We start from the raw sequence: 26,911 nt of genomic DNA, 5'->3' as shown, positions 1-26,911 counted from the left end.
TCAGGGGTCAATGAACCACAGCCTGGAGGCTAAATCTGGCTTTCTGCCTCTTGATAAAGTTTCTTGGAGGGGTGCCTGGCTGACCGGCTCAGTTGTTAGAGCATGCAACTCTCAACCTCAGGGTCATGAGTTTGAGCCCACATTAAAAAAAGAAAAAAAAGTTTTAAGTGAGTACAGCCAACCATGTCTTTCTATATATTCTTTCTGAATGCTTTCATGCTACAACTGCAGAGCTGAGCAGCTGCAACAGAGACCATATGGCCAACAATACCAAAAACATTCACTACTCAGCCCTTTGCAGAAAAAATGTTCTGGCCTCTGTTGTAGAGATTTTTTCACTGGTGCAAAATAATCCGCTATGTGAATAGAGCACAATGTATCCCTTCTTCTCCAGTAGGTGTCTGGCCTGAGCATCCCTAAGTGGGGAGATGTTAGGCCTGGGGTGTGCAGATGTTCAACTGAACCAGAAGATGCCAAAATGTTTTCCAAAACTCAAATATCCACAAATATTTCCCACAAAAAGTTTTAATATTTTGTGTTTGGCTTCAAGTCACAGATACATCTGGAGTTGATTTTTGAGTGTCATACAGCCACAGTAGATCTTCCTACAGCCCCAATAGCTCTGCTTCTTTTTATTTTTAATATTTTATTTCTTTATTCATGAGAGACACAGAGAGAGAGGCAAAGACATAGGCAGAGGGAGAAGCAGGCTTCCTGCAGCCTGATGTAGGTCTAGATCCTAGGACCCCTGGATCATGACCTGAGCCAAAGGCAGATGCTCAACCACTGAGCCACCCAGGCATCCCTGCTTCTTTTTAATAACATTTTTTATTGATGTATAATTCACACAGCATAAAACCCAACCATTTAAAGTACATAGTTCAGAGCAGCCCCGGTGGCACAGCGGTTTGGCGCCGCCTGCAGCTCGGGGTGTGATCCTGGAGACCTGGGATCGAGTCCCACATTAGGCTTCCTGCATGGAGCCTGCCTCTCTCTTGCTCTCTCTGAATGAATACATAAATAAATCTTAAAAAAATAAAGTACATAGTTCAGTACTTTTTAGTATATTCACAGGGTTGTGAAACCATCACCACTAATTCCAGAACATTTTCATTACCTTCAAAAGAAACCTCATGTGTATTAGCTGCACTTTCCATTCCTCCTCCTTCCAGCCCCTGGTAATCACAACAGTTTGGCTTCTAGCTAACTTACTTTTTAAATTTAGATTTACCTCAGTGCCATTTGGAACAAAAGTTTCTGCTGCTTACAAAATGTTTGGAGAGGGGATCCCTGAGTGGCTCAGTGGTTTAGTGCCTGCCTTCCACCCAGGGCATGATACTGGAGTCCCAAGATCAAATCCCAGGATCAAGTCCTCCATTGGGCTCCCTGAATGAAGCCTGCTTCTCCCTCTGCCTGTATCTCTACCTTTCTCTGTGTGTGTGTCTCTCATGAATAAATAAATAAAATCTTAAAAAAAAAAAAAAAGTTTGGAGACCTTTGTCTAGTACCAGACTGCCTCCCAGTGGATCTAGCATTCAAGTTGCCTAAAGATGATGCCTTTCACTCTGGCTCTAGAAACAAACTAAGTAAATGTTCTCTCAATAGCAATTTCCTAGGGTTCCTAGCAGTTATAAATGCATAAATAAGGCCAAAACATCAGGTCAATTTCAGCTACTAAGAAAATGAGCCAGGGAACTCAGTCAGTATAAGTGCATAACTTACAAGATGAAGAATAAGCCCTCAGCACTTGGATTTTATTTTCCCATCTGTGGCTTCTGCACACAGCAAGCACTTGCTTGAATACCATACTCAGGGACCAGCAGCTAAGGGGAGAGGAGATGGAGGCATGGAACCATGGACCACCCAGCTAGGTAGCCCCCTGAAAGTTTCTAATTCCATGCGTAGTTTTATTTTCTCTAAGGCACTCACACTGCCAGCAAGCATCTGCTTTACTTGTTTACCTGTGTGTAAACTGCGAGCCCTCCAAGTCCAAAGTCCCATCAGTCCTGCTCACTGATATGCTCCCTCATTCCCCACTGCTGTCCAGTGGATAAAGAGCATTCAATCCTAGGCTCCTGGAGCCTCGGTGTCCATCGAAAGATGAATGGATAAAGAAGACGTGGTTTATGTATACAATGGAATATTACTCAGCCATTAGAAATGACAAATACCCACCATTTGCTTCAACGTGGATGGAACTGGAGGGTATTATCCTGAGTGAAGTAAGTCAATCAGAGAAGGACAAACAGTGTATGTTTTCATTCATTTGGGGAATATAAATAACAGTGAAAGGGAATATAAGGGAAGGGAGAAGAAAAAGACTCCTAACTCGGGGAAACGAACTAGGGGTGGTGGAAGGGGAGGAGGGTGGGGGGTGGGGGTAAATGGGTGACGGGCACTGAGGGGGGCACTTGACGGGATGAGCACTGGGTGTTATTCTGTATGTTCGTAAATTGAACACCAATAAAAAATTTATTTATTTAAAAAAAAATCCTAGGCTCCTGGAAGTGAGGTTCGCATCTCCTTTGTTAGGTCCCCAGTCCAACTCACATACTCTTGCTATCCCATCTCAGCATTGGGTAGCTGCAGCCATCCTGTGACCAGTCCCGGAGCTGTGAAACCTCCTTGAAACGTTATCTTATCCTCAATCTGAATTTCAAAAAAATAATAACTTCAATATAAGTATATTCCAAACATGCTATTGTAATGTGCTTATACTAAAATACAGCATTAGTATTTAGAAGAGTATTTAGAATTATAATTTAAATATGTCCCAAATACACTATTGAGACAAATAATAATAAAATAGTTTGTAATTGATTAATTAAATTAAAATTAATTAATTAAAATAGTATTTAGTATTATTATTTAGTATAAGTATATCCCAAATGTGCTAGTGGGATATAGTTATACTAAAAAAACTATTCTTCTGAAATTCAAATTTAACTAGGAGCTGTCCCGTATTTTTGCTAAATTTGGCAACCCTACTCTGACACATACATGTATCAAAAATTAGTTACGCTAAATATATAGTAAAAGGCTTTTTAAAAGATTTTATTTATTCATGAGAGATACACACAGAGAGAGGCAGAGATACAGGCGGAGGGAGAAACAAGCTCCATGTAGGAAGCCGAAGATGGGACTCCATCCCAGGACTCCAGGATCAGGCCCCCAGCCGAAGGCGTCGCCAAACCACCGAGCCACCAGGACTGCCCAGTAAAAGGCTTTTAAAAATGTAATACATAGAGATACACTTATTCCAAAAAAACTATTTTTTGCTTACCTGGAATTTAAGTGGGCATCTTGCATTTTTATTTACTAGATCTGGCAACCGTACTGTGGACATAGCTACTCTGAGAATTACGAGTACTACTATGAATATATTTCCTAAGTTTTAAAAAATACACTAAATATGAGACACACTAATACTAAAAAAACCTTGTTATGAAATTCAAGTCTAGCTGTGGCTCTTGTATTATTTATTGGCTAAACCTGGCCATTCCTATTCTAGGACATACTCCATTAAAATAGACATATCTTAAACTTTCTTTTTTAAAAATATTTTATTTATTTATTCATGAGAGACACAGAGAGAAAGAGAGGCAGAGACACAGGCAGAGGGAGAAGCAGGCTCCACGCAGGGAGCCCGACGTGGGACTCGATCCCAGGACCCCGGGATCACGCCCTGGGCCGAAGGCAGACGCTGAACCACTGAGCCACTCAGGCGTCCCTAAAATAGACAGATCTTAAAATATGTTAACATAGTCAATGTGAGACTGTTCTGTAGTAAAGCAGACACACACGCACTGTAAACGACGAATTTCCGGCCTGCGGCCGGCCAGCTCCCACAAAGCCAGGGCCTTACAGCAGCGCTCAGGCAGCCCCACCCACTCTCCTTCCTCACCCCGCTCCGACGCGGCGTGCCCCTTTGCCATGGCGACCGAAGCTGTCCGGGGTAATTCGGCGGCACTGCGGAGGCGAAGGACCATCCCACGCCGCTTCCGATTGGCCAGCGAAGCCCGGTCTTTACTACTCCGCCCCCGCGCCGGGGAGTCCCGCGACGCGTGACGCTCCGGAGCGACACTGCGCGGCTCTCTGGGCCAATGGTGGCCTCCCGCGGGGCGCGGGGTTCTGGGAGTTGTAGTCCGCGCGGCAGCGGCCGGACTCGCTCGCCTGCCGAGGCGCCGCCATGATGGAGCGGCCCTGGCCGGAGCGGAGCCCGCGCGCGGTGAGTCCGCCGCGGCCCGTCCGGCCGTCCCGCCGTCCCGCCGCTTGTCCCTCGTCCGTCAGTGCCTTCGTCGGACTTGGCCGGCCGGGGGAAGAGATCGTGGGGGCGGGCCAAGGGCGCCAGAGTCGGCGGGCGCTGGCCGGGATCGCGTTAGAGGAAGCGCGGGTGGAGACGAATCCGGGCTCGGGCAGGAGGCGCATCCCGAGGCCAGCGGCGGGGCCGAACCGGGTCAGGGAAGCCGTCGCGGGGCCCCAAGGTCCCTGGGGATGAGGGAGACGGGCGAGCCTCGCAGGCCACGCGGGGGGACTGAGGTGGAGGTGGGCAGGGGCCCGGGGCGCGCTGTCCCGCTTGGCGGCATCTCCCCTCCCCGTCAGCCGTGGCAGGAAACCTCTCCACCCAGCTTTTCGACTCCAGACCCCACCCCAGGCCTTTCCCAGCCTCCCCACCCCCCCGCCCCAATCCGGCCGCCAGAACCTGACCCAGTGTCAGCGGCACATCTCGGTGTCATCCGCAGGTAAGCCTGGCCTGTCCACGTGGCTTTGAGTCCTGCCAGTGACACTCAGAGACTCCCTAGCATCAATCCAGGTTACCCTCAGAATGGATCTCCAGGACCCCGAAACCACGGCACTGTCCATGTAGGCTTCAAGCCCTACCGTCCCCCCAACACACACACACAACTTCCCGGCGTCCTCATCAGCCAGGGGTCCACATTTGGTCCAGACCCCACAGGAGGACATCGTTCCCCCAACTTGGGCCTCAGACACCCGCCGTAGCCTTAGGTGCCTTCAACTAGGAGTCCCCCTTGGCCCCTTCTAAATCCCCCCCATCATCTCAGCTTCTCCCCACATAGACTTCATCCCAGGACCCTGGAGGGTGCTGAGGGGCTGCAGTTCTTCACCCTGGAGTCTGCCTGGGGCGCACTTCCCTGCTCACCGGAAAGAAGGGTAAGGTCTGAGATCCCAGAGCACGAGGACTGCTTAAATCCGTGGAGCTGCCAAACGAGCCCTTTTACTTTTTCAGAAATACACATGTGAAAGTGTTACTACAGCATAAGAGTATTTTTGCCTGTGGTCTCAGCAGGGGTGACGGAGCTTGTAAATGCCCAGTCAGGCCAGCGGAATCAAGAAGCAGGCTGGAAGACTGCTGGCAGGGCACAGCCCTCGTGAGTCGCCCTCCCTGCTTTTGTACACCTTTCCTTTCTTCCTGATTGTAAAACCCACACACGTGCACATGAAAAGTTCTCCAGAGGATCAAGAAGGAAAAAGTCACATGGAATACTCCTCCACTTTTCACTTGTCATAAGCATTTCCCATGTCATTAAAAATCCTTCCTAAATGTTTTTGTTCTTTTTTTTTTTTTCTTCACATTGAAGGTCACACATGATCAAAATAACCATTTAGGGGAGATTAAGAGAAGTATAAAGAACATAGCATATGGCTGGCTACCAGTGGCCCTTTTTGGGACCCTCATATATCATTTCACATCCCACTTTCCCCTGTACCTCATATCATCCATATGTCATGTGTGCTTCCCTTGCGCATGTTATGTTACTGTGTATTTTGCAGTCAAATTCTCCACCATGTGGTGGGAGGGTAATTGATCTTACCAAGCTTAACTGTTGGGCACTTTTGTTGTGATTCTTGGTGCCTAAATCTTTGTCCCAATTGCAGATAAATTTCACAGCATGCGAACATCCAGAATGATCTTGATATACAAGCTGCCACTTTGCTTTCCAGAAAGGTCGTGCCAGTTTGTACCTTCACTACTGGATCAGCACAGAGTACAAGTATAGAAAAAAATCTCATTTTAATTTTTACAACTTTAACATTTTCAAAATTTTCTTCAGTTATATGTTCAGCGTAGGAAGCTTGGAAAACACACAAAATGCTATTTTTTTTTCACTGCTCTTCCCACTTTCCCTCTGCTTTTAAAGTCTCTACCCCCTTGTCCTCAACTACCTCCTCCCTCAGCCTTAACTTAGTAGAAAAGGCAAGAAAGACAGCATAGCCAGGCAGAGGGCCTCTGTTGCACTATTACATAGCATATCTGGCTGGGTCTAGTTCCTTATTTCAAGTGCTCAGGAGCCACATAATACAGCTGGTGGCTACCAAACTGGATGATATAGATGGAGAGCATTTCCGACCCCATAGGAAGTTCTGCTGGACAGTACTGGTTACTCCACCAAGGCAGGAATCCTATTCCCTTGGATGCTCAGGAAACTGTTAATGACTAAATAAATGAAGGTGGGAGATGTACACTAAGCTAAGTAAGGAAATGAGATCTGATCCCGATCAGGTAAGAGTCATGAAGACAGCATAGTGAAGATGAGATAAGTGTGACAGCCTGAGCCAGAGCATGGTGGCATCCTGGTGTGGTGACAGCTGAGCTGGGATCAACATCAGAGAGGAGTATGGGTGGGAACAGTGGGTAAGGCTCTGTGGTGACCAGTTAGTTCCTCGTCTTCAACACAATGTAGCCCATGAGGGTCATATGGAAGATTAGGTCAGAATGAGATAGGGAGGGCTCAGGTCAGCAACTTGGTAACTGGGGGTCAGGGCAAGGAGGTGGGGAGCTGAGGGGAGTCCTGAGCAAGGTGGTGGCCACCATCTGATGTGGCCACTTTGCGCCTGCCCCTCTCTGCAGACCCCTGACTGCTGACTGCATCTGCCTGCTGCTACCTGTGTTTGGAGCTGCTGGGACTGTCCTGGGATCCAGCCTGCTTGCCCTCTGAGGCCGGAGAGATGCTCCCGTTGGCCAAAGCCCTTGCCTCCCCCAGGAGTCCCCAGACCTCAGCCCTGGGGGAGCAGGACAGGGCTTCTCAGCTGGCCAGCCCCGGGGATGCTGAGGCCTGGCGCCTGCGTTTCCGACAGTTCCAGTACCGCGTGGCAGGTGGGCCACACCGTGCACTGGGCCAGCTCTGGATGCTGTGCCGCCAGTGGCTGCGGCCTGAGGCACACTCCAAGGAGCAAATGCTGGAGTTGCTGGTGCTGGAGCAGTTCCTGGGTGCGCTGCCCAGCAAGATGAGGACCTGGGTGCAGTCGCAGGGTCCTCGCACCTGCAGAGAGGCCGCTAGCCTGGTGGAGGACCTCACACAGATGTCGCAGCAGGAAGGTGAGGGGACGGGCCTCACCCCTAAGAGCGAGTGGCTGCCGGTTGGGGGGAGCAGATGCCGGGTTTGGGTTCTGGCCAGTGACTCCGTGGCCCGGTGCCCAAGGATGGCGCTTCTTTTTCCTTTTGGACTCAGAGTGTCGCATCCACCCAGCCCTGCTCCCACCCCCCCCACACACACCCGCTCCTGTCCCGTTCCCTCTCCCGATCAGCAGCGCCCAGGCCATCCGAGCAAACCTCTTCCCTGCACATGTCCTGCCAGTGCACATTGTCTTCTCACACACCTGTGTTTTTGTTGTACATAAATGTCATTGTGCTGCACGTCTCTGTCTGCCTCACTTCTCTTGCTCAGTTGGTAATTTAGGATTTCTCCATTTTACCATGTGTCCATCTGGCCTGTGGCTTCGCATTTGTCTGCTCTCCCTCAGGAGGACCCCAAATGAGGTGCTGTGGACCACACCCCCCACCCCAGGCCCTGTCCAGAAATCCCAGAGCTTGCCCGTTTCTCTCCTGCATCCAGTCCCAGAGGCCCAGGGGCCAGTTGTGGGGACTCATGCCTGGGTCTGCAGCTGTCACAGAACAGGTGTTGGTGAGAACTCAACAGAGGAGTCTTGTGTAGCTGCAGGGTCTGCAGACAGAGCTGACACTGCCTCTCTACTTTGGCTCCCCTCTCTCCTTCAGGGGCTCTGTCCTCATGCCTTCTTGCCCCTGTAACCCTGTGTAGAACTGCCATCTCCCCAGGCTCCCTCACTCCTAGTAATGTCAACAGAAGTGCAGACCCCCATCACAACATCTGTAGGTCAACCCTCAGGGCCTGGCTTAGGTGCTGTGATCAGAATGTCTTCAGGCCCTAGCTGCAGAAAAGCCTTGAAATCTAAAGAAAGTTTTCTCGGGTCTCCATACTGCCCGCAGGGAAGCTGGCCGACATGCCCAGGAAAGTTTTGCATGTCACATTTTGCAAAGGCAAGAGCATTGTCCAAGTTGGAAGGCACTGGATGGCATCATGGAGTCTTGTTCCCAGGTTCCTGTGGAATCATGAAGATGTGCAAGGCAGATAAAGTGGCTCTTGGAACTCACTGTTCCAGGGACTAAGGGGCCCACAAGTTTTTACATCTGGCCCTTGGTGGAACCATGCACACCCTAGGGCCTCAAGTTAGGAGGCCCAGGCTGGCATTAATGCTTCACTGTTGCCATCTTGAGGTTCCCTATCATTTTTTAGCAAAGGGATCTTGTACGTGTTTTACATGGGGCCAACTTGTGGTCCTGTGGACAGTGAGGCAGTTGGAGCAGCAGGTGACTGGACCTGATGAGGCATCTCTACCTCTCACATGAATGCCTGGAAGTCAGGGACACAAGCAGGAGGCATCTGCATGCTGCTGCCTCAAGATTGGGCTTCATTCCTCGGGAAGGAAAGCTCCCAGGGGGTGAGGAGTGGGAAGGGTTAGGATGAGATGTGCACTGAGGGAAGGAAGCCTGGGGCTTGGCTAGAGCAGGGCTGTGGGCTGGGTGCCTGAAGCCCAGATAGAATCCAGCAGGAGCCTGGCTCTCCTCTTTTCTGGGTGGCCCTCTGGAGTCACTATGGTGCAAGCGCAGGGGGAAGATAGACCCAATATTTCCACTTGGAAGTCCCTGATGGCTGGTGTCTGGAAAAATAACTGAATAGGTCTCTTAGTCCATGATATATCCCTCCCTCTGGCCCAGCATTGAACCTGGGTGCCAAGGAGTGTTGTGATCACTACAGCCTATTTATTGATAGTGATGCTCTTGGGCACAAGAGGGAGAGTACTGGGAGAGAGAGTGTACACCTGGGGCTCTACCTTTATTGGGCCTGACTAGGGTCTCCGAGGTATACTCTTTATTGGCTAACTTAAAGCAGAAGAGTGGGAATTAGGATGTGAGAAGGGAGAATTTGGTCACCCAAACTGTCAGTTATCAAGACGACCCAAGGCTTCCTGAATGAGGGACCTCCATGAGTGGGGGAAGCCCAATTCCTTATCTTTTTTTTTTAAGATTTTATTTATTTATTCATAAAAGGCACACACACAGAGAGAGGCAGAGACACAGGCAGAGGGAGAAGCAGGCTCCATGCAGGGAGCCTGATGTGGGACTTGATCCCAGGACTCCAGGATCATGCCCCTGGGCCAAAGGCAGGTGCTAAACCACTGGGCCACCCAGGGATCCCCTTATCTGTTGTTGTTGGTTTTTTTTTTTTCGTGTGTGTGTATGTGTGTGAGTAGCTGTGTCATACAGCAGAAATTGTTTATTCCAGATGGAGGTCTTTGAAATGGATGCCTCAGCAATCAAAAGGTTGTTAGCCTCAGCGCTCTGCTCTTCCCACACTCATCATCCTATCCTCTAACCACACAGCAGCAGAGGGTCAGCTCCTCCCATGCCAGCCCTGCAGTGGATCCCTGTCCTGGCTATGTACCTTTATCATCTGCCTCCAGGGCCTCACCTCCCTATAGCCCTGCAGCCTTGGCCCTCACTGGGTGCAGGGGTAGCCAGCTCATCATCTAGACCTGGCTCAGACATCCATATCCTCTGAGAGGCTACCACACAGGACCCTACTTGTGTTCTCCAGGGTCCTCACCCCTCTGTGATATTTATAGCATTTATCCTTTCCTTGCATGCCTATTCTCTGTCCTAGTTTATATGAGCTTCACATAAACTTCTTGCAGAGCAAGAGTTCTGCATCCACTTTCCATGGTTTCTGGACAGTGGGTAGTACCAGATACCTAGTGGGTGCATAGCCAATACAGAAGGGAAGGGGTGGGTGAACAGAATTAGCAGGAAGAACCAAGGTTGGGTGTTTGGCAACTAGCAGGCACTAGTTGGGTATACTGTACAAACTAAGGGTGCAACTTTATTCTTTTGCATGTGGCTTACCAATTGTCCCATCACCACTGTTGAAAACACCCTTCTTTCCCCTACTGAATGGTTCTGGTATTTGGCCATGCATATATATGGGCTTAGTTCAGGACTCTCAATTCTTTCCCATTCTGTATGTCTATCTTTATGCCAGCACTGTAGCTCTGTAGTAAGTTTTGAAATCAGGGCATATGTGTCTTCCAACTCTGTCCTATTTTAGGATTGTTTGGGCTCTTCTGGGTCCCTTGGAATTCCATATAAATTTTAGGACAAGCTTTTCCATTTCTGCAAAAAGAAGAGAAAATGGCTTTTGATAGGGATTGCATTGGGCCTGTAGATCACTAAGAGTGTTGCCATCTTAATGATATTAAGTCTTCCATTCCATGAACACAATGTATTTATTAATAACAATAATTAATAATAATGTTATTTTTAAAATTTTTCTTTAACTCCTTTCAGTAATAGTTTTCCAGTTTTCAGTGTACAAGTCTTGTATCTCTCAGGCTAAATTTATTCCTAAGTATCTTATTCTTTTTGATTCTGTAAGTAAAATTGATTCTTTCATTGTAAATGAAATTTTTTGTGCTTCCTTTTTGGGTTGTTCATTGCTGTTTTACAGAAACACAGCTAATTTTTATGGGTTGATATTGTACCCTGTAACTTTGCTGAATTCACTTATTAGCTCATGCCATCTGTGAATAGGGATAATTTTTCTTTTTCCTTTCCAATTTATTTATTTTTTAACAGATTTTATTTTCAGGTAATCTCTACCCTCAAGGCGGGGCTCGAACTCACAATCTCATCTTCCTTTCCAATTTAGATGACTTTTTTTCTCTTGCCTACTTGCTCTTGCTAGAACTTCCAGTACAATGTTGAATAGAAGTGGTAAAAGTAAACATCCTTTCCTTATTCTTTATTGGAAGTAAGTTTTCAGTCCCTCATAATTATGATATTTTTACCATTAAGGGCATTAGATTACAACAAATGGTTTTTCTGTCAATTGAGATGATCATGTGGTCTATTAATATGGTGCATCACGTAGCTTGATTTTGATGTGTTGAACCACATGACAGTTTGATTATAGTGTGTTTCAGTGTGGATCTCTTTGAGTTCATCTTATTGGGAGTTTGTTCAGCTTCTTTGAATGTGTAGATTCAAATATTTCATGTATTTTAGGAAGTTTCCAACCATTGTTTTCTTTCAAATATTTTGTCTCTGTCTTCTCCTTTTGGAATTCCCATTATATGTCTGTTGGTGGATTTTATGTGTCCCACAAATACCTTAGGCCCTGTTCATTTTTCTTCTACTCTGCAGACTATAATTTTAATTGACCTATCTTCAAACTTACTGATCCTTTTCTCTGCCAGTTTAAATTTTTTTTTTTTTTATTTATGATAGTCACAGAGAGAGAGGCGCAGAGACACAGGCAGAGGGAGAAGCAGGCTCCATGCACCAGGAGCCCGATGTGGGATTCGATCCCGGGTCTCCAGGATCGCGCCCTGGGCCAAAGGCAGGCGCCAAACCGCTGCGCCACCCGGGGATCCCTCTCTGCCAGTTTAAATCTGAGGTTAAACCCCTCTAGCAAATTTTTCATTTTAGTTATTGTACTTCTCTGCTCCAGAATTTCTATTTGGTTCCTTTATATAATTTCTCCTTGATATCCTTTATTTGTTTTTTTTATTTTTTTTTAATTCATTCATTAGAGACACAGAGAGAGGCAGAGACATAGGCAGAGGGAGAAGCAGGCTCCATGCAGGAAGCCTGATGTGGGACTTGTTCAGGATCATGCCCTGGGCTGAAGGTGGCACTAAACCCCTGAGCCACTTGGGCTGCCCTCCTTTATTTGTTGAGAACATCATTCTCCTGGTTTTTTATAGCTCTTTGTTCATGGATTCCTTTAGCTCTTTGAAGTTATTTAAGACAGTTGATTTAAAATCTTTGTCTAGTAAGTCGAGTGTCTGGGCTTCTTCATGGACAGTTTCCATTCATTTCTTCTTATTCCTGTAAATAAGATATACTTTCTTGGGTCTTTGCATGCCTCTTAATTTGTTGTTGGGAACTGGGTATTTTTAATATTTGATAATATAACGTGATAACTCTGGAGATCAGATATCTTCCCTCCCCAGGGCTGGTTTATGCTGCTTACTGTGGGTTGTAATTGTTTATTTTGGAAACTTTCTTTCTTTCTTTCTTTCTTTCTTTCTTTCTTTCTTTCTTTCTTTCTTTCTTTCTTCTTTCTTTCTTTCTTTCTCTTTTCTTTCTTTCTTTCTTTCTTCTCTTTTCTTTCTTTCTTTCTTTTAATTTTTATTTATTTATGATAGTCACAGAGAGAGAGAGAGAGGCAGAGACATAGGCAGAGGGAGAAGCAGGCTCCATGCACCGGGAGCCCGACGTGGGATTCAATCCTGGGTCTCCAGGATCGCGCCCTGGGCCAAAGACAGGCGCCAAACCGCTGCGCCACCCAGGGATTCCCCTTCCTTCCTTCCTTCCGTCGGTCCTTCCTTCCTTCCTTCTTCTTTTTCTTTCTTTTAAAGATTTTATTTATTGGGATGCCTGGGTGGCTTAGTTGGTTAAGTGTCTGCCTTTGGCTTAGGTCATGATCTCAGGGTCCTGAGATTGAGCCCCACATCAAGCTCTCTGCTCAGTGGTGAGTCTGCTTCTCCCACTCCCTCTCCCTCTGTGATCTCTTTAAGAGAGATAGAGAAAGTAAGAGAGCACACAAATGCGGTTGGGAGGGGGAGAGGGAGAGGGAGCAGCAGACTCCCTGCTGAGCAGGAAGCCTGATGCAGGGCTCAATCCCAGGACCCCAGGATCATGAGGTGAGTAGAAGGCAGATGCTTGACCAACAGAGCCACCCAGGTGCCCTATTTTGGAAACCTAACTATTCTTGTAAATACTACATTCTTTGTTGTGTGTTCTCACTAAAGTTTCTGTTTCATTAATTTAGTGGCTACCTAGTGATATGCATTTCCTTAAATGCATGGAGCCAACAAAACACTCCTCGTCTTTGTAGGTTAGCTCTGAATTGAGGTACTCCTTCAATGCTTAGCCTCTCCATATACAACTCTCCTGAGCCTTCACTTCTGGGTTACAGGGGGGCCTAAAGATCAATCAGAGATGAAAGCTTGGGAACTTTTCATGTTTTCTACTATGTGTTTAGCCCTGATTATATGCATGGCCTGCTAGACTCCCCAGTAAAAGCCCTTATTCCCACATGTACCTCTTTCTCCAGCCTCTTCTTTCCTAGGGTTCTTGGTATCTCTGCTGCTTGCTCCATCTGTTATCCCTGCTTCAGGTGGTTGTGGCTAGTATATGCCTGCATTTATTTATTTATTTATTTATTTATTTATTTATTTATTTATTTATTTATTTTTAGTATATGCCTTTAAATGCTTTTGACAAATGCTGCTCTGGAGGCCACTCCAGTCCTGAAGGTTCTGAGAGGGCATAACAAAGGTAAACCCCTGAACCAATCCTTCAGGGAGTCACCAGACAGGTCACCAGACAAACACGCAAATGTAATGCTTTGGGAACAAGATCTGCCCCCTATGGCTTCAGCAAGCCATACCAGTTCCACGGACTGTCATCCACACAGCCCCTCCTACCTTTGGAATGGGGCTGGTAGGCAGGTAAGTAAAAATGCCACAACACCTTCTGGTTGAAATTTAATAGCTTCTTTTTTCATTAAGCATTCCCTCCTCCTTGTAAGTTCTTGGTTTTTTGTTTTTTGTTTTTTTTTTTTTTTCAGATTCAAGTTCCCAAAAGTTATCTCTAAAAATTTTTTCAGAGATAAAGGCTGGCTAATTGTTGTTTCAGTAGAGATACTGATTTTGAGAGCTCCCTACTCTGCCATTTTTGGTGATGTTACCTTCCTGTTTGCTTTTAAAAATAATGTTATTGAAACAGAGTTCCCATGCCATATAATTCACCCATTTAAAAATATACAATTCAGTGATTTTTAGTATATTCACAGAGTTGTGCAACCATCATCACCACCTAATTCCTGAACATTTTGTTCGCCACAAAAGGAAACCTCAGACCATTAGCAGTCACTCCCCATTCTCCTCTCTCCCCCAGTCCCTGTAGCTTTCCCCCAGATCACTAATCTACTTTTTGTCTTTATGGATTTGCCTGTTCTGTACATTTCATATAAATGAAGTCATATGTGGCCTTTTGTGTCTGGCTTCTCTCACTTAGCATAAAGTTCTCAACGTTCATCTATGTTGTAAAATCTATCAGTACTTCATTCTTTTTATGGCTGAAAAATATTCCATTGTATGGATATACCAGTTTGTTCCTTCATTCATCATTTGATGGACCTTTGGGTTTCCACTTTTTGGCTATGATGAACAATGCTATGAACGTTCACATACATATATTTGTGTGGACATGTTTTCATTACTCTTGGGAACACCTAAGGAGGTGAAGTGCTGGGTCATATGGTAACTCAACATATAACTTTTTGAGGAACTGTCAAAGTGCCTTCCAAAGCAACTGTTTGCTTTTTATATGACACTTTTTCAGCCTATAAAAGTGTATGGAAAATATTATAATGAACACGCATATAACTTCCATGAAGCCATCTCAGAGCCTAACCTCCTGAAAGGCAGCTTTAGGTTATTTAGAGAAATGACACACTGGGTCAACAGTGCAGGTCTCCTCCACATTCCTCTTTCTCTCCCTGCTGCCCCAGAGGGGGGAAAGGCCTTGAATTTCTCATTGCATGTGCATGTTTGTCCTTTTCCCTCTTATTTTGTAACAGTGTATGGCTCTGTTTCCCATGTCCTAAACCTATAAATGGTGTGCCTTTGTAACTGCTATCCTGCCCTGGCTTTTGTCCCCCTACAATATGTTCTGTGGTAGATCCATGGGGCCTTGCTTCAACCATCTTTGCTACCTTACTGCATTCCACTTCAGGAAGATTCCAGTTGTGGGATGAGACCCCTGTCCAGGCTTTCTGAGTTAATCAGTGCTGCAGGAAATGTCCTCATGGGCCTCTCAGGGGCACAAATGGGCGTAGAGTGTTAGGTGAGAAGATCTGTCCTCAGCTGCCTCTTATGTTACCATGGCCTCATGCCTGGCAGCCATGGAAAGGTCTGGATCAGGAGGATGGGGCTGCAGTTAGAAGCTTGTTGGAAGATAAAGGCAGTGGCATACTATTGCTCTTGCCTTGGCCTTACTGGGGTTCTTCAGAGATGCTCCTGGGATGTGTTATCCTCCTTGTGCAGGAAATCTGGGGATTTGGGGGCTCTGAGTCACACAGGCCTCTCACCATCCCTTTCTCCCGCCCAGTTCTGGTATCTCTCACCGACCACCAGGACAGGAGCATCAGCGAGGAGGAAGACGGGAAGAGTCTGAGGTCCCAGAAAGACCTATCCCAGGTGAGCCCAGGGCCCCTGGCTCCATGCTCCTACATCCCTGGGGCACCATGAACATCAGTGCTGTGACAGGTTGAAGGACATCCCATCCAAGCTCTGTGCAAGGCTCTCCCCCAAATTCCCAGGAAGCCTGAACTCCACACCTCCAACCTATCCCACAAATCCCAAAATTTGCTGCAGCTCAGTGCTGGGCAAAATACAGTTAGTAGGGCTGTGATCTGCTGCAGACCCCCTAGACATCATCTTCATCTCCCTCCACCCAGGTCATCTGCCAGTCCTTTACCAGTCAGCAGCCAGATGCTGAGGTCCCCATCCTCGTATATAATCCACAACTGCATGCTGAGTATATCAAAAGATTTCCAGTGCTGCCATTCCAGGTGCTACCACACAGAAGCTTGGGTGTCCTGGCTCAGATCCCATCTGTAGTATTAGTATCTGTAGTAGTGTTTTACCTGAGAACACTGTGGATTCTTGGAGAGGCTGGGAAAGACTCCAAGAGGGCATCCCCAACAGCAAGATCTGTTTTTGCAAAGGGCCCAAGTGAGAGGGGATCATGGTTTATGATGGAAACTTGGCTAGAGCTCACAGAGTGATGGGGAAAGGCCCCCCAGCAGGGACTGGAGTGATTAAAACAGATTTGTTAACAGGCAAAACACAAAATAAACAAAAACCAAACCACATTCCCTTCCCTCTGGCATCAAGTAGATTCACAGCACCTTGTTCTCACCTCCCATCACCTCTGTGACCTCCCCCTTCTTCAGACCAAAAGCCCCTCTGTCTCCCACTAATTTGCCACTCTCTCGAATGTTTAACCCCCAACTCTAAACCCCTGTCAGGATCTTCATCCCTTGCACATCACTGTCAGTCTGGGTGTCCTTGAGACATCCTACCTCTCAGTTGGGGTCGTGTGGCCTTCCTCATGACCTATACTGCCATCTTCCCCTCCCATGTGCCTCCACACCATTGGCGAGCAACCTCAAAGCATCTGTGGCTCCCTTTTATTTTCTATGTCCATGCTCAGAGAGCATAAGGACAGGAGGCATGTGCTTCCCTTTTAAAAATGGGAATTTTACAATGAGCACATGGAAAGATGCTGAAGATCACTAGCCATCAGGGAAATGCAAATTAAAACCATGATGAGATATCACTGCACACCTACTGCAATGGCTAAAAGTAGAAAGAGGGACAGCACCACGTGCTGGCAAGGGTGTGGAAAAACTGGAACTGTTTCATTACTGATAGGAATGCAAAGTGGTAAAATCAATTTAGAAAATGGTTTGGTTGTTTCTTACAAAGTTAAATATAAACATGATGTATGACCTAGCAATCCCACTTCTGGGATTGGATGTTTACCCAGATGAAACAAACATTTATGTTCCTACAAAAACCTGTACACAAATATTCATAGCAGCTTTGTTTGTAGTAGCCCAAAACTGGAAACAAGCCACATACCTGTGTGATTGGATAAACAATCATTTATCCTGCACACCATGGAATACTACCCAGCAATATCATGGAAGAAACTCTTGATTCACACACAACTTGGATGGATCTGAAGGGCACTGTGCTGTCAAAACAGTTAATCTCAAAAGGTACATGCTATGAAATCCCATTTATATGACATTCTTAAAAAGACAAAATGATGGCCACAGAGAATAGATCAGTGGTTTCCAGGCAAGAGTTCTGGGCAGAGGGAGAATGTGAGTAGACAGAGGTAGCATGAAAGAGTTTTCCCTGGGTGATGGAATCATTCTGGTCCTAATTATGGTAGTAGTTTCACGAATCTATATATGTGCTAAAATTCACAGACCTGGACATGAACGCACACACACACACACACACACACACACACACACACTCTTATATAATTAAAATTAAGAAAAATGAAGGAACTACTAAAAAGTGATAATATTTTCCATCAAGCCAAAGTCTAGTCCGTTCTTTGTCCCCAGAGACCACCCCTCCTTATGATGCTGGGGTCTGGTATCATTTTGAGGTTTTCTGATTTGCATGGCCAGTTTTTGAAAGACCCACTAGTTTGTATTCTGTTTCTTCTTTGGCTACTATGTTCTGCCTGGAGGCCATTTTCATTCTTTACTTAATTAATAACAACAGAAAAAAGACATCTAAACAAAAACATGAGACAAAAGATAATACACCCACTGCTCTGCAGAAGAGCTCATCCCACCAAAGAAACACCCGTATACCTTTGTTGCTATCAACAGCAGATCACCTCCATCCTTGAATTCACCTGCATGAATTTCTCTATCTCTGTCCTGTTATGGCTGGGAGAAAAAAAAAAGTTATTCTTATCTTGTTTTAGGCTTGCAAGAGGAAATATCTTCTATTTTTTTTAAGATTTTATTATTTATTTATTTATTCATGATAGTCAGAGAGAGAGAGAGAGAGAGAGAGAGAGAGAGAGAGAGAGGCAGAGACACAGGCAGAGGGAGAAGCAGGCTCCATGCAGGGAGCTCGACGTGGGACTCGATCCGGGGTCTCTAGGATCACGCCCTGGGCCAAAGACAGGCGCCAAACCGCTGTGCCACCCAGGGATCCCAGAGGAAATATCTTCTTATAAAAATTTTTATTGTGGGGATCCCTGGGTGCTGCAGCGGTTTGGTGCCTGCCTTTGGCCTAGGGCGCGATCCTGGAGACCCGGGATCGAATCCCACGTCAGGCTCCCGGTGCATGGAGCCTGCTTCTCCCTCTGCCTGTGTCTCTGCCTCTATCTCTCTCTCTGTGACTATCATAAGTAAATAAAAAAAATTTTTTTTATTGTGGAAAACCAAACATACACCATGTGGTAGGCTGAATAATGCTCCCACCACCCCCCTTTGCCCCACCAAACGTTCCTGTCCTCATCCCTAGAACCTGGGAATGTTACCTTAGGTGGAAAAAGGGGCTTTTTGCAGGTGTACTTAAGGTAGGAACATGAGAAAAAATTACCCTGGTTTATCTGATTGGATTCCAGATGTAATCACGAGAGTCCTTATAAGAGGGAGGTAGAGGAGGTTTAATACACAAGGCAGGACAGTGACCTGGGCACAGAGGCAGTAAAGATGGAGGAAGGGCCAAAAGGCAAAGAATATGGGTGTGTCGAACACCAATAAAAAATAAATTTATTATTAAAAAGAAAAAGGATATGGGTGTGTCTAGAAGCTGAGAAAGCCCAGGAAACAAATTCTCCCATGGAGCTTTCAGAAGGAATGAGCCTTGGTGGACACTAACTTTAGCTCAGAGAAGTTGATTTCAGACTTCTGGCCTTCAGAGCTATAAGAGAAATTTGGGTTTTCAGCCACTAAGTTTCTCATGATTTGCTATAGCAGCCACGGGAAACTAGTACACTACATACACCAAAGTAGAATAAACTAATGGACCCAGGGTTGTAGTAGGACTTCTGTGGGCCCTAAGAATTTTTGTCCCATAAGAATTATATCAAAGTTATACTCATGAGCTTCCACAAAATAGTAAGTTATATTTTATGACCATTTGGTATAAAGATGAACATATTCCAGGCTGGAATAATCACTATATTCTTTTTTTTTTTCTGGCTGATTTTAAAAGACATTAAACATTATTGCAAGAAACTCCTTTCTCCAAAAATTTTCATAGGCCCTGGGCACTGTTTCTGGCACATGATGAAGTCAGCCCCAGATGGGCCGTAAGTGCTTGACACATAGCCAGGTTTGTTGATGGAAAGCTCTCTTCCATCCTGGACTCTCCCCTTAGAAATCACAGATATGCTCACTCGCCATTTCCATGCATTGCAAGTAGAGCTTGCCCTTCAAGGACTTTTTCCCCCCCAATTATATCTATGTTTTTATTTTTATTTTTTATTGAGATATAATTGATATGGAACATTATGTTAGGTATATAACATAATGATTCAATATATGTATATATTGTGAAATGATCAACTACTGTAAGTCTACTTAACATCTAAAGTTACAAATATTTTTTCTTGTGATGAGAATTGTAAGATTTGCTCCCTCAGCAACTTTTAAATACACAATACAGTATTATTAACTATAGTTAAGCAGTACATTATAGGCCTAGGACTTACTTGTTTGACAACGGAAGGTTTGTACCTTTTGACCCCTTCATCTATTATAGCCACACCCACACACCCAAACACCCCTGGCAAACCACCAACACTCTTTTTTTAGACATCAACCCAGCTCTACTGCCTCAACTAAAATCATTAACAGTAATCCCTCATCAGCAGTAAATGGCTGGTTGGCATTCACATTTCCCATTGTTCTTCTTTTCTTTTTCTTGGCTGGTTAGATGACAGATGTGGGTCCCCACATCCCACTCACTGCCCTGCACTGTGCCTGGAATGATCAGAGCCCTGGTCAAAAGGACTTTGGGGGACATTTTTTGTATTTGGAGCTATAGAGAAGGCTCAGAAATGTCCTGGTTTCTGTGCCTGGCCCAAGTGTGTTTGTAATTTTCAGACTTCTCTGGATGGTGGCCCATGCTTCCAAGTCAGGGGAATTAACATGCCCCTCACCACCACACACACAAACGTACACGCACAGGTCCATAGCCTCCCCTCTCAACCCTTCCACCCTCCATTGTCATGGTCACACTTGATGACCAGTGAGACCTGGAGCCCCCCCCCCCACTGCTCATCACCTTCTGGGGGGCTTGTTCTTAGGGACAATGCAGCTGTGAGGGGCAGTTCAGAACCTCACAAGTGATATTGACCTCAGTCCTTACATAGGGCCCAGTGCTCTCTTGTTGCTGTAAAATCATCAGTGGTATTCAAGTAAGGATGTACTATTCAGGGCTTTCCACGGAAACAAAATCAGTAGGATTTATATAGAAATATATAGAGAGACATATTAAAAGGAACTAGCTCACATGATTATGGAGGTCAAGGAGCCCCTGATTTGCTGTCTGCAAGCTAGAGAACACCAAAAAGCTGTCTCCAGGACAGGGAGCTCCATCTCAAGCCCAAAGGTCTAAAGACCACAGGAATCTCAGTCTCAGTCCAAGTCCAAAGCCCAAGAATCAAGAGGGGTCCAATGTCTGAGGGCTGAAGGTGCCTGTCCCAGTTCAAGCAGAGCACAAATGCACCCTTCTGACTTTGTGTTCAACTTGGGCCCTCCACAGATTGGGTGATGCCCACCCACATTGGTAAGGATGATCTTTACTCAGACTGCCGGTATAAATGCTAGTCTTCCCTGGAGACACCCCCACAGATACCAGAAATGAAACTTTACCAGCTACTGGGCCATCCCTTAGCTCAGTCATATTGACTTCTAGAATTAACCATCACAAAGAGGACTTGCGTTTTCATTTTGCACAGGGGGGCCCTTGAATTATTTCTCCAGTCCTAGTAACAGCCCACTGGGAATGTGCATTTGGGGTGTTAAAATTAAATACAAAATAGAGACCAGACTTGAACATTCCCTGAGCTGACAAAACCACGTACAACATAAGTGAGACTTCATTTAGTGTGTTCTGCAAAACAAGTGGAACATAACCTGGGGCACCTCATGCAAAAGCCTCAAGGAAATGATCAGTAAAGAAACTTAAATCACCTTCCTAAACACAGTGTAAGATAATCACTGAGCCAGCCCCTGCTGTCTGGAAACTCCCTCTGTAGTAATGGTCATCCAGGCTTCATATCAGTCTTGGATTTGAAAGCTCCCAGTTCGTAGACTATTTTTATATGCACAATAAACTCTTACTAAATACTGTTTATTGGTTTGGTGGCTTTTTTTTTTTGGCACCTTTTTGTCGGGGAGCAGTGGCTTTAGTTTTGCTATTCCTGGATTTTCTAAAGGAAGCAATGCTGTCCCTCTGCTCTGGTGGCACCGGGTGGATGGCCCTCTGGTGGTTGCTCCAAGCCCTGGGCGGTGTGGGGCAGTTGCTGAGCGGGACTGTGTTTGCCATTCCAGGCATCGGAGCTGGGGCTCCCCCAGGAGGGCGAGTGGCCGCAGCCTGCCCAGCCCCAGCGAAGTCCCCACACCAGGGCGGGGGCGGAGGCATCCTGCACCCTGGGCTCACTCGGTGAGTGTTTGGGTCCTACAGCAATCCTAAGGGCTGGGAAGGTTTAGACTTTGCTGATGGCAGTGTTGGGGGGGTTTGGTGATGAACTCTGTACCTTCCCCCAGAAACTGGGCCCACCAAAGTGGGGACTGATAGCACCCCCACCCCCACCCCGTCCTGCAGCAGCCACTCAAACATTTCCACCCCTTGACCAGGGCTTCGGCCTCCTAGCATGAAGGCAGACACACAGAAGATGCTGCAGCATGGGGTCCCCTCAGCTGCCTGCCCAGGTGAGGACAAGGGGGTCTGGGGTGTGGGATCTGCCTCCCAACCCCACTTACCCTTTATCTTAGTAGAGGAAAGCATTGAGGGCACTAAGGCTCTACTAAGTACAGGCAGCTGGCTGCCTGTTCTTCTGTGTGTCCCTGGGGGGAGAAGGGGCAGGGAGGTGCCCAGGGTGTGGCCTGGTCCCTGCCCTCTCCCTAACAATTAACGCTTCTCCCTCACCCTCCCCAGGCCTGGGCTGCTTGCCTCTGAAGCCTAGCGTCTGGGATGAACCTCCCTGTGGGCAGACTGGGGACAGAGCCCTGAGGAACAGACACTCCCTCCCCAGGCTGGCCCAGGACACACCTCAGGCTTCAGAAGAGGGTGTAAGGCAGGCAGGGGCTACCCCCAAGGACGCTGTGCTTAAGGGCACCAGAGGCCAAGGGCCTGCACCAGAGGGGCCCCTGCACCTGAGCCCTCAGCCCAGCCTGGTTGCAGACCCCACCCTCCCAGGTGCTCAGAGCACCAGTCCCCCAAAGAGACTTGGGGACCGCGATGTCGGCAGCACTCGCCTACCCTTACTCAAAGACACTAAAGCCTCCCCTGGAGAAGCGGGACAACCGGCTGCTGCCCCCTCCTCGGGGAGCCCAGCAGCAACCCAAGTCCCCTCAGGGACGCGGCCCTTCGCGTGTGCCGAGTGCGGGGAGGTCTTCACCTGGGTCACTCACTTCATCGAGCATCAGAAGCGCCACCTGGAAGAGGGGCCCTTCCCGTGCCCCGAGTGCGGCAAGGCCTTTCTGCACGCTTCCGTCCTGGGGGAGCACCGGAAGATCCACCTGCTGCAGCAGCCGCGCAAGAAGCCCCGGCGCGGCGGGGGCGAGGGGCCAGGGGAGGCCGGCCCCTTGGAAGCGGCCGGGCAGGCTCAGGACACGGACGGAGACCCGCGCGGGGAGGCCGCTGGAGGAGAGCGGCCCTTCGAGTGCGGCGTCTGCGGGAAGGCCTTCCCCTGGATGGTCCACCTCCTCGACCACCAGAAACTGCACACTGCGCAGTGAGCGGACGCGCGCCCCGCGCGACAGCGACCCCCGGCGGACTCGTCCTGCAGGCCACCCGCCCCCCCCCGAGTCCCCCGCGCGACAGACCCCCCGAAAGGCTCGTCCTGCAGACCACCAGGGCCCCGCCACCCCCGCCGCGTCCCCCGATGCCAGCGACCCCCGAAGGGCTCGTCCTGCAGGAGACCCGGGACCCACCACCTCCTCCGCCCGCCGGTCCCCCGCTGCCAGTGACCCCCGAAGGGCTCGTCCTGCAGGAGACCCGGGACCCACCACCTCCGCCGCGTTCTCTGGGTGTCGCCCCGCCCGCCGCTTACCCCTGGTGACAGTGACCCCCTGAAAGGTTCGTCCTGCAGGAGACCCAAGACCCGCCTCGCTTCCCTGGTGTCGCCGCACATGCCCGTTCCCCGAGTGACAGCGACCCTCGGCTGACTCTTCCTGCAGAACGACCCGGGACCCGCCACCCCCGCCGCCGAGTTCCCCGGGCGACAGCGACCCCTGGCGGACTTGTCCTGCAGGCGACCCGGACCCGCCGCGTCTTGGGGGGTGTCGCCGCGCCTGGTGCTTACCCAGGGTGATCGCGACCTCCGAAGGGCTCGTCCTGGGAGCGACCCAGGGACCCACTACCCCCGCTGCGTCCCGCGGGTGTCGCCGCACCTATCGCTTACCCCAAGTGATAGTGACCTCCGAAGGGCTCGTGCTGCGGGGCGGCCCAGGACCCGCTGCGTCTCCCGGTGTCGCTGCATCTGCCACGTTCCTCAAGTGACAGCGACCCCCGAAGGGCTCATCCTGGGGAGCGACCCGGGACCCACTGCCCCCGCTGCCGCGTTCCCCGGGTGAAAGCAACCCCCCGAAGGGCTCGTCCTGCTGGCGACTCAAGACCTGCCGCGTTTCCCTGGTGTCGCCACACCTGCCGCGTTCCCCAAGTGACAGCGACCCCCGAAGGGTTCGTCCTGCGGAGCGACCGGGCCCCGTCACCCCCGCCTCCGAGTTCCCCGGGCGACAGCGACCCCTGGCGTACCCGTCCTGCAGGCGACCCGGACCCGCCGCGTCTCGGGGTATCGCCGCGCCTGGCGCTTACCCCGGGTGACCGCGACCCCCAAAGGGCTCGTTCTACAGGGCGACCGTCGACCCGCCGCGTCTCGGGGTGTCGCCGCGCCTGGCACTTACCCCAGGTGACAGTGACCCCCGAAGGGCTTGTCCTGCGGAGCGACCTGGGACCCACCGCCCCCGCCGCCGCCTTCCCTGGGCGACAGCGACCCCTGGCGGACGCGTCCTGCAGGCGACCCGGACCCGCCGCGTGTCGGGGTTTCGCTGCGTTCCCTGGGTGACAGCGACGTCCAGCGTCGCTCTCAGCTCCGCGGGTGGCCGGCCGTCTGTGCTCCGCAAGCGACAAAAGAAAGAGCTTCGCCAGCGCCATCGGTTCTGGGAGTCTTTTCCGGGTACGCCAGGGCTGCGCCCGCGCCCTTGACCCAGCGGCGGTCCTGTACTCCAGGAACGGAGGTCTCCTGCCCGCCCAGCCCCTGCGAGCGCGGCACACGCGTGGGGCTCTTCTATGTGGAACTTAACTCTTTTCTTCCTTTTTTTTTTGTCCCCGCCCTCCTTTTCCTTTTACACTCCTTTTTTTATGATAAAGTAAACACAACATAAAACGTGCCATTTTAACTACTTAAAATGCACAATTCGGTGGCATTAAGTACATGCATAGTGTTGTGCAACCATCACCACGATGCATTCTGGAACATTTTCATCACTCCCAAAATGGGTTCCCCACACCCATTGGCAGTCACTCCCCATGTCCGCTCCCTCAGTCCCTGATATCTAGTTTTTGGTTTCTTTCTGGATAGATTTTGGGCAGGGTTTTTAGGTCTAACCAAAACTGACCAGCACATGATTTTGTTTGATTCACAGAATGACTTTTTTTAAATTTTGAGATAAATGCCAACATTTTTCAAACCATAGATATCACATAAAAATCTGGCATTATGCTCACCCTGGATCTCCCAAGACCAGATGTGGGGTCTCCCAGGCATCTCAGTTCCCCACCACTGCTGGGGACAGCCTGCATGCACTTGGATTCAGCTTTCCATCCATCCCCAGCCCTTCCTTGCTAGGCACCACTTGCCCCATGCAAACGAAAGCCTTACAAGTTTTTGTCTTTCTTTAGTTTTTTTTTTTTTTGAACTTTACTTGGAAATAGTGTTGGATTGACTCTAACCACATGTAAGCAGAGACTTTCTTCTTTAAATCATCCATAAGTCGCCTTTCAACTGGAAAAGCCTTTGGATCTGCCCTACCCAGCCCACTGCTGCTTCTCCACCAAGCTGCCTCCTGCATAAGTAGCCTGTCCCCTAGCACCCTCCAGGGCCATGCAGGTCCCTCTGCTGCCTTTGCGCCATTCGCCGCGCTTGCCTTCTTGGAACTCTCACTAGCTGGGCCTTGCTCGTGGCTTGCTCCAGCACCCTGGCTTATCCTCGCAGTCCCCACCGGGGGCTTCTGGCTCTACTCCATGCCTTAATTTATTGTGGGTTCCACCTCTCCTCCCAAGCACCTTCTTTCTCATCCTGCTGAGGCAGAGTCTCTTCCTTGGAGATCAGGTGACAAAGTGGGGGTCCTGGCCCCACTGTCAGCCCCTGAGGCTTCCACTATAGCACACATGATGAACAGGTTTGTTTGAGATGACAGGATATGTGGACAAAGAACTCCCAGTGTCTCCACTTGTTGGGGGGCAGGGGTTTATTTCAATGCAGTTTTCTTCCCAATCCCCCTAAGCCAGAGGCACATTCATAGCTCTCTGGGTTGGAGCAGGATTGCATGAGAGAGTAGGGGCTACTGCCCACAAGGCAATCGTCAGTCAGGTCCCTCACTGCCATGGACCCCAACCATCCTCATATGAACAGCTCTGAAGATGGGGTTCTCCGAAGATGTCTGCCTGGGCATCCCACAGACCAAATGCCCTTCAGAGACTTCTGCCTGGTGTCCCTCAGTCCTCCAACTGAGATTGTCCAAAGAACCCATGAGCAAAAGAAAATCAACTGCCTCCCATAGGCCATCATACCTCCACCCTCCAAGGCCCCAGGATCACCCTGTTCTCTTTTCTCCTCTGCACTTAACCACCCCAGCCTCCCTCTCTTCTATCTTCTTTCCTACATATCTGGATGTCTGCAGCTGCCACTAAGAGAACCCTGCCTCCAACCCATTCGCCTCCATCCCATCCAATATCCACAGCCAGCAGGATCCCACTGAAGCAGAAATACTGAGATGACATAAAGTCCAGCAGACCAGTTCCTTTGAATCTCTTCTCCTGCTTCAGTTAGTCCCCAGTGCTGGGGTAGTGGATGCTGGCCCCTCTCCACAATGACTCCCATGCTGGGTTTCCTCATCTCCACAAAGGTTGCCTCCTCTGTTCATAACAGTCTTCACTGTGGCATTATCAGCACCTGGCACAGAGCAGCCCTTCGTGAGAATGGGTGAATGGTAACCAAATGAGTGAGTTGCAGCTACTGCCAAGGCCCCACCTCAGGACTGCAGTGGTAAGCCAGGGAAGCCTCACTTGGACCTTTGAGGAGGTGGGGTGGCAGCAACATGGAAGGCCACCCTCAACACACTCTGGCTCAGTTGACACAGGCAAGGATGTGGCTCAGGGTCCTGGACCTGAAGAGTCATTTGTAAGAATCCCGATTCACCAAAGCTGCCAAATTGAGTTAATTGCCCCACTTGCTTAATCCCAAGATGCTGCTTAAGCTATAGTGAGATAGAGCACCAGCCTCTCTCTTCTCTTTCTGCTCACTCCATGCACGCCTGGCTCACCCTGTGCCTTCATCAGCCAATGTCCGCTGCAAGACTCTAGCACCTGCCCATTGGGACCCTTCCCAGTCTCCTTGTCTGTCCTCCAGGTCTTGTCACAGAGTATTTTCTGGGCCAGGTACTGGGTACTGTGATGCAGTTCAAGTCCTCATCATCTCATGCTCCAGAACCAGAGGCAAACAGACCACCTTCCTCCTCACTGC

General features: G+C 48.8%; 1 protein-coding gene across 1 annotated transcript; it reads left to right on the top strand.

The window, feature by feature from the left end:
- The first annotated feature begins 4,163 nt into the window (after nucleotides 1–4,163).
- ZSCAN1 (zinc finger and SCAN domain containing 1) lies at nucleotides 4,164–22,933 on the top strand. Its single transcript, XM_055309707.1, has 7 exons — nucleotides 4,164–4,456; nucleotides 4,743–6,014; nucleotides 6,872–7,339; nucleotides 15,497–15,585; nucleotides 21,495–21,606; nucleotides 21,801–21,875; nucleotides 22,102–22,933. The coding sequence occupies exons 3-7, from the start codon at nucleotides 6,970–6,972 to the stop codon at nucleotides 22,902–22,904; spliced, it is 1,449 nt and encodes a 482-aa protein (XP_055165682.1). The 5' UTR covers nucleotides 4,164–4,456; nucleotides 4,743–6,014; nucleotides 6,872–6,969; the 3' UTR covers nucleotides 22,905–22,933.
- Nucleotides 22,934–26,911: the final 3,978 nt, after the last annotated feature.

The sequence above is a fragment of the Nyctereutes procyonoides genome, unplaced genomic scaffold (assembly GCF_905146905.1).
Source record: "Nyctereutes procyonoides isolate TBG_1078 unplaced genomic scaffold, NYPRO_anot_genome, whole genome shotgun sequence".
Taxonomy (NCBI): domain Eukaryota; kingdom Metazoa; phylum Chordata; class Mammalia; order Carnivora; family Canidae; genus Nyctereutes; species Nyctereutes procyonoides.
This window is presented reverse-complemented; position numbering and strand designations above follow the sequence as displayed.